The 8,179-nt window shown below is 31.4% G+C and overlaps 2 protein-coding genes across 3 annotated transcripts; one reads left to right on the top strand and one right to left on the bottom strand.

Annotated features, from left to right (window-relative positions):
• The first annotated feature begins 67 nt into the window (after nucleotides 1–67).
• Nucleotides 68–2,056, top strand: LOC110605775 (dehydration-responsive element-binding protein 2D). The gene has a single exon (XM_021744407.2). It carries the CDS (start codon nucleotides 1,186–1,188, stop codon nucleotides 1,894–1,896), a length of 711 nt encoding a protein of 236 aa, XP_021600099.1. The 5' UTR covers nucleotides 68–1,185; the 3' UTR covers nucleotides 1,897–2,056.
• A 3,029-nt stretch (nucleotides 2,057–5,085) lies between these two features.
• On the bottom strand, nucleotides 5,086–7,774 carry LOC110606806 (purple acid phosphatase 2). Of its 2 annotated transcripts, none has more exons than XM_043952901.1 (8): nucleotides 7,405–7,770; nucleotides 7,038–7,238; nucleotides 6,826–6,937; nucleotides 6,515–6,744; nucleotides 6,290–6,428; nucleotides 5,811–6,031; nucleotides 5,531–5,652; nucleotides 5,086–5,429 (listed from the first exon to the last, which is right to left on the bottom strand). In XM_043952901.1, the coding sequence occupies exons 1-8, from the start codon at nucleotides 7,579–7,581 to the stop codon at nucleotides 5,228–5,230; spliced, it is 1,404 nt and encodes a 467-aa protein (XP_043808836.1). In that variant the 5' UTR covers nucleotides 7,582–7,770; the 3' UTR covers nucleotides 5,086–5,227. The 2 variants fall into 2 exon arrangements, 1 of the variants encoding a protein (XP_043808836.1); XR_006349322.1 differs by having other exon boundaries at nucleotides 5,289–5,429; nucleotides 5,791–6,031; nucleotides 7,405–7,774.
• Between the last annotated feature and the right edge of the window lie 405 nt (nucleotides 7,775–8,179).

Genomic DNA, 8,179 nt, shown 5'->3' with positions numbered 1-8,179 from the left:
GGGACAATGGTTTACTTGTATCGGGTCCAAATGGCCCCCTACTACGTGGTAGTAATACTTTAAAACAATGGATCGATCAACGCCTATTTAATCGAAGAAAAGTTTGATGAAAATTTTGCACAAATGAAACGTTAGAGGAGAGTATATTAAAAATATATATATATAATTCATTGCTTTACTTATGTTTTATTATATTTTTTTAATAAATGTAAAAAAATTCTCTCTTTTTATATTTTGTATACTGATGTACATTATGCAAGGCAGGGGGTTGTAAATGATCGCAATGTGGATTATAAAATGCTGTGGGAAAGTTTTACCATTTTGAGATTTAATTTACTTGACAACTGAAAATTGTCATATCCATTCCAGGCCAAATGGCCTATTTAGCAAGCACCAAGTACGTAGTAATAATACTTATAACAATGGGTTGATCAACACCTAGCAGAGTGGAAAAAATTCATTGTAGATGCTGTGGAGGAAATTTAATTGAATTCATGATATGCTCTTCAATTTTAGCATATGACTAGGGTGCATGAACAGTCAGGGACTGGATGCCAAATGGAGAGCGATTAAATATTTTGCGAGCTGGAAAAACTCCAAGGGTTTTCCTCTCTGACCCGGAGGGAGAGAGATTCAGTGTACAGTATTTGGATCGTGGGTCCCTGCGCTGGTGCATGAATCCCAAGCCTGAACCTTAATTCTGTGTGCACACACTGAGTTGCTGACTCCCAAGGACCTCCCTGCGTCGGGAGACTGGGGAGCCCCCACGTATCAATAGACCGTTGCTACTTTGTCGTGTTATTGGTTTTGGGAAAGCCAATATGTTCTTATCCATAACCTCTTTACCCCCCAAGCACACCGTCTCCAATAGTAAATGGCCATTAGCCAATCAAAATTAACATAGCACCCAAATCGCACAAGGTCTCATTCTGCTTGCTTGCCACCTGAGCTCGCGTACTGACAAACTCCTTCAGCCAAGTGTGTCTAGTACACAAATCTCAGTTGACACGAGCGTTCTGGTTCTTCTTGCCAAGTATCAGACCAAGCCCACATGGGGACACGTCTCTTGTGATATTTGATGTGCTTATCTCTCCTTGCTGCTGTATAAATACCTGCCTTTCGTTTTCTACAATTTGCTTAACACCATCGGTAACGTTACTTTCGACTTGGATATCTCTTTTTAATATGTCAAAATCAATCATGGGTCCTCTTGGAGAGAAAAAGCAACTCAGAAAGCCTGCACAGGCTAGTTCAAGAAAGGGGTGCATGAGAGGCAAAGGAGGCCCAGAGAATGCACTCTGCACTTATAAGGGAGTCCGCCAGAGAACTTGGGGCAAATGGGTAGCAGAAATTCGAGAACCCAATCGTGGTGCTCGTCTTTGGCTTGGTACCTTCGACACCTCTCACGAAGCTGCTGTGGCTTACGATGCTGCTGCTCGTAAACTATACGGCCCTGAAGCCAAGCTAAACCTGCCGGAGTTGCCCCTCAAAAATAACCAGTTTTCAGCCCCTTCTGGCAATACCCAGGTTTCTCAAATCCAAATGGGAAATGAATCCCAAGTCCTGCATAATTCGGGTGCCACATGTTCATCAAGCAGCAGCACACTGATGAAGCCTAGTGAAATGAATCATGACTCGATTACGCCTCTTTCAAACGAGAACGTGGCCTCGAATAGTAAGGTAGCAGAAAATGAAGGGAACTTAGGGCAAAATCAAGAAGGAACAGACGAGTTATGGGCAAATCTGAACGTGAATTTGCCCTTGTTTGATGATTCAATTTGGGCAGAAGCAGCAATGTCAATAGACTTCCCGGCTATGGATGATCCTGGAATTTTCACTGGAAACCTGATGGATGGAACTGGGTGGGACGCGATGCAGACTCCGTGGTGCATGTAGAAATGCACAGCTCTGGTCTTCTCCGCCCGATGGCCAGCCACGCAGCCACCTCAAGTTTTATGGGCGCAGTCGTGGCTCTTTTATGATGCAGCTATACATACACATATCAGTCACGTGCCCCAGTGTGACTATACTTCAATACTTTCTGTGTAATAAATACTAAAATAATACTAATACTAATAATATTATATACGTTTATTATATAAACGTAAAAATAAAAAAAAAATAGTTTTTATTGTAGACATATGTACAGACAATTGCGGCAGCTAATTAATATCAGCATTTAAATTTCCTGATGAATACTGAAAATATTATATTTTTATATTTCCTTTTTAAAAAATATTTATTAAAAAAAAAACAATTTCATTCTCTTAAGCGATTCCACTGACTTGTTTATCTTTAACCGCTGCTTTATTTATTTTTTCAACTGACATCCATAACGAACTTTCGCTTCCATATTTATTTTGACGAACTTGGAATATTTGAAAGTAAGAGACAGTTGGTGTTGCTCTGAAAAGTGAAATTTATTCTGCAACTATTAAAAAAAAGGCAACTTGTCTGTTGTCTGCACCATTCTTCAGAGCTGTTCCACCAATTGGGTGATTTCCTCTTGAGTGTATGCACTCAGAAAATTTCATCTCTTATTCTTTTTATTTTCTTTCTATTTTTTTTTCTACCGTGGCTATTATTTCAGTTTTTTCATTCTACCATTGAGTTCTATCAGAAAAGTTTGTATTGTCTTTATTTTTTTTTCATATTTTGTATTTAAAAATTATTAACCTTTTAATTTGAATTTCTATAAGGAAGTAAAATGCTTTCTTTTGAATTTTAGTCTATAAATTAATGAACAAGTAATTCATACTATTTGGTTTTATTTTAAAAATAAATATTTTAAAAGAAAACGTGAGTGATTGTGACTACGAAGGAATACACTTTTAATATCATGCTTAATTGTGAAAAATTACAACTGCTATTATTTTTTGTTGGTTTAAAAAAAAAATTAAATTTTTAATAGTTAAATACTTAAAAATATTTCATCCGATTAAACTCTAATAAAATAAATTTAATTATTTATAATTAAATTTAAAATAAATTTAAATTTAAAAAATAACATTCATAATAAATTCAAGTTAAATTCAAATTATATATAATAATCTATTTATATAAATAATTAATTTAATATAAAAAATATATTTTACAATAATATTTATAATTTTTATATATTTTGATTTAAGTTTTAAATTTTAAATTTCTTTTTAGAAACATTAATTTTTAAAATGAAAATTATTAATGAAAAATATTTTTTATATAAATTATTAATTAAAATGTATAAAAATTAAATGCATCTAGATTTTATTTTATTAATAATAATTGAATTTAGAATGAATTCAGATAATTTATATTAATTTTTAATCGAATTTAGAGATTATTAATATAAATTGAGTTCAATTTTGAATAGATTAATTTTCAAGAGTATTCATATTCCTACAAATAATATAAATTGGATTCAATAAATCATAGATCAAAGTAATTAAATTATAAAATTATAAAATAATTAATATATTTAATAACCAATTAAATTTTTAAAAAATTTAATAACCAACTTCACTTTTCCTATGATAATATAAAAACTCATAAACACATAAATTAAAGTATGCATTATTACACAACTAATTTTGAGTTTCAAACAATTCATTATATTCACCTTTTTCCAATTTACTTCAAAATTAAAGTAGTTAATGGTTACTATAGATGTCAACCATCGTACGTTCATTTTTTTCTAAATTTAAATCACATTTCAACTATATCATTATAATTATTAATTATATATTTTTAATAAAAAATATATGTAATTAATATATATAAATATATTATACTACTAATATGTGAGCCACTCATATAATATAATTAAAATTTATAAAATAATTAATATATTTATAATTAAAATGATATATATAGAGAGTAAACTAATTAAATGATTTATATCTGTTAGAAATTTCTAATAATTAATTCGATTATATAGTTATTATATAATATTTTTAATAATTAAGAGAGATATATTTAAATTAATTTATAAAAATAATTAAATAATATTAAATATAAAAATAATGAAAAAAGAGTGTATATGCACACAATAAATCAAATTTTTATTATATTTAAAACAACTCTCAAATAACTATTTTATTTATATTTTTCTTTATTTATATTTTTTATTAATATATTATTTAACATTTATAAAATTAAAATTTGAATTCATCAAATAAAATCCTATAATTTTAGTAATACATATTATAAGATTATGTTGAAATTACATAAAATAAAATAAATAATATAATATAATCATAATATTATTAAAATCATTATAATATATATATATAATTAGTTCATAATTACGAGTTGATTCGATTTCAATACAGTTATTAATAAAAAATTAAAATTAAATAGTTAAACAAATTCATCAATTTTTTTTTCCATTCCCATACAAAATTTCAATTGGATTTGATTTAAAAAAATGGCGCAGCCCTACTGCATGCTATGCCACCACTCAAATATGAAAGATTCATTTCCATGTAAGGACTTGTATATATGGCAAGTTACACTGTTACCATTACTCATATAACTATTTGATATTATTTTTTGAAGCTTCACTTTTTCAATTTATAGAATGTATTTCATCCATATGTCTAATTTTTATTGGATTATTATTTCATTTATGTAGCCTTACATGAAATGACAATCTAGTCAAATATTTCTGTTTCTATTTAATTCTAAAAAAAAAAAAATCAGTTTTAATATCTTGAGTTAGTTAAGAACATAAAATTTAGTAAAACAGAAATAAAATCTATTATAATCCTTTAAAATTCTCAAATTCTAAGAACTCTAACCTCAATGGCCTATCCAACACAAATTTCCATTTTTCTTATCAAACTTTTAATTCAATTCAGATAGCAACACAAATCTTTTCAATTCGGCTCATAAAATAATATCCCAAAATCCAAAGCAACAATAAATAACAGTTAGCTCGTTTCTGTCTCTGTCCAAACCCAGTGAATAAGTTTTCCAAACTTGATTGGTCGTAGGGTGAGGTTGGTCTCAGTCATCGCTTGTCTAACATGAATTATACTTTTGTAATAATTCCCATCTATCTGTGAATTTGAACCATCAAGTTCATACGTATGCGTTGCTCTCTTGGAAAGAGAAAAGAGTGAAATTTTTATACTTAATAAGCAAAAGATTTTTTGAACACTATGATAATGCAAGGACGAGGACATAACTTGTTGCGGCAAGCGAGTATATTATCTATAGCGAAGATTGTGAAATGGTCAGTTTCTCATAATGTAGCTATGGATGATTCTTCCAAGGAGCTCCTCCAATATCTGTTGATCAACAATACAGAATCGGCTTCCACAGCGTACCCATCTTGATTGCGGTGCCAACTGAAATAGGCATGAGTCCTGTTCTTTATATCAAGAGTACCGTGTCCAAAGCTGGCTTCACGGAAAGCTGAGTAGCTTGGCTGTGGTTCTGTCATTCTGGATGATGAAAACAACCAATTACGAAATGCAACATCACACTTTCTATTCAATATGGGCTGATCAGCCCTGAAATAATAACAACAACAGTAACAACTTACTCTGTCACTAATCCTTCTAGATTTCCTCCATCTCCAATGGTTATGTAAACTGGAGCAGATTGATCACTCACGGGAGTGCACAACCCATTTACGATATCGTATGCGATATTTGATACTCGTTCCTGCAATGCAAAATTATTAAAGTTTCATAATGCATCATTAGTTTATATCAAATTTTCCTTCTCTGCTAATTTGGTTCTGTTGTTTTAATATTTCAACAGAACAATTTCCTCATAAGCATACATTAAACAGAGCTTAACTCAGGAGTCCTTGCACTTACAGATCGTTCATAGGCATGAACATGACCAGCAAAGACAACATCAACTTTGTGCTCCACGAACCAAGCTTCATACATCACTCTCATGGTTTCCCCTTCCATATAATGATGTGCATAACTGTTATACATTGGACAATGCATAAGAACAATAAGCCATGGTGTCTCACTCCTGTTCACTTTAGGCAGCTCCTGTTCTAGCCATTTGTATTGTGGAGTGTACTTCCCTGCAATAAATGTTTGAAAAAGAATTTCAAGTTTCCCAGAAATTTTGCATCTTTCATATCTAGTAACAATAGAAGTGTGTCATAGGCATTAGTTTCAGAAGCTACTCCTTGCAAATCCTACAATAAAGTGGATAACCAATGGCTAATATAGAAGTTCGCCAAAATCAACTCATATATATTCATCCAATTTTTATCTCAGTCTATGTTCTTTGGAAAAAAAAAAGCCTCAAGCTTGGAGTGAAAACCTCAAATCATTACCAAATGCTGAGTAAGAGGACATGACAATGATATATGTTGAAGCTCTCTTGATGGAATACCAAAGAGGAGATGTGCTTCCAGATGCAGTATATGGGACATGATATCTGTGCAAATAAGGCTTGAAGGGCATAGGTTCACCCTGCAACAGCATTGGCCTTCTTTAATAAATTAAAAATTGACAATCATGTTTGAAATATTAAGTGAAAAGGGATATAAGATGCTTACAAATTGAGGAGCAAAATCAAGTTCATGATTCCCTGCGGTCCAAATCCAAGGCTGATAGGCAGCATTCCTTTCAATAAACCTTCCCCATGTATCCCACCTCACATTGTCATGAAATGGATAATCATCTGCATAGGACAGGTCTCCAACGAACAATATTGTCTGTCCCTTTATAGGATTAAACTCATAATGGGTAAGCGTTTGATTGGAGTCATGGGTTTGGCCAAGATCCCCTGCTCAAAATTTTAGATGCAGTAAGATCACTATCTTACAGAAAATGACTAACTATTAAAAATAAAATAAAGCCAAACTACCTATAAGGCCAAAAGTATAAGGAACATCTGGGCCGGATTTAGGAGGGGTGATGAACCAAAATCGCCTGCTTGCTTTTCCAGTACCAACCTCATAGTAATATTTAGTGTCAAACTGCAAACAATAAAATCCGATTAATTTTGCTTACGCAGATTATAGGACTTCAAAGCCAAAGACACAGTGATGTATCAATAGTGAAACTCCGAGCACATACCTCCAAATCCTTGATGGTGCAGTGATGAATGTAACCAGAAGTATAATTGAAGTACTTGTACTTAACAACTAAGCCATCTGCACGATTCTTGAGCTCACTATTTTCAGCCCAGTAAATCACTGTTCGTGAACCGGGTTCATCTGGAGTGACCCAAGAGACAATCACACTGTTTGCTTCATAATCCCCTTGTGTTATATGAACCTTTCATCACAAGAAAATACGCTTCAGAATCAGAAATCAAGAACCCACTAAACCCACCTTGAAATGGAGGGAAAAATTGAAAATTTGGGGAAAGCAAAAACCCTACAGTAGCCTGATTAACACTACAGTACATGAGATGGAAGTGAAGAAACAGAGGCATACGCACCTGTTGAGGAGCATTATAACCAGGAGGTACTCTAAAGACATCGCTATCTAAAGGCATATCAAGAGACAAGTCATCGTTTCTTACAAAAGTGCTTGTTCTTCCACCATTAGAAATCTCTGCAAAGCTCACAACAAGAACAAGAACAAGAACAAGAAAAGAGTTCCATCTAACTTCCATCTCTACCTTATAATCCTCAAATAATTTCTCAGCTTCTAAAGCGTCACAGAATGATTATGGGCAATAATTGAATACTGAAGTTATGTTAACAGAGAGAGGAATATCCACAGTTTGATACGAATCTGAAGAAGGATAATCTATAATCTATAGAAGTGTTGATTACTTTCAATAAGCTAATGGTAATAATGGAATCCATTTTATGGCAGTGAGGAACTTCGTACACGTATGTCTATCTGTCAGTCAAAAGGACTCATACAGAACAGATTTGCCATTTATTATCTGAGAAAATTTTAGATTATATTCGGTATTCTTTTAATTGTTTGAGAAAATGATTTAACATTTAATTCAACTTAATTATTTATCTAAAAATTTTAATTGTTTATTTTTTTTATTTCAATTAATTAAATTTTATTTTAAATAAATTAATTTGATTAAAAAATTAATAAATTTAATTTCTTAATTATTTTATTTAATTAAGGAATTCAGTTTTTTATTTTCAGATAAGTTAATTTTAATTAAAATTTTAAGTTAAACTAGATTTTAAAAAATAAATGTATTAAATTTAAAGCTTCTGAATAAGTATAAGAATAAAATTAAA

This window comes from Manihot esculenta, chromosome 18 (genome assembly GCF_001659605.2).
Source record: "Manihot esculenta cultivar AM560-2 chromosome 18, M.esculenta_v8, whole genome shotgun sequence".
Classification (NCBI taxonomy): domain Eukaryota; kingdom Viridiplantae; phylum Streptophyta; class Magnoliopsida; order Malpighiales; family Euphorbiaceae; genus Manihot; species Manihot esculenta.
Note: the sequence above shows the minus strand (reverse complement) of the source record. Positions and strands in the feature narration are given on the sequence as shown.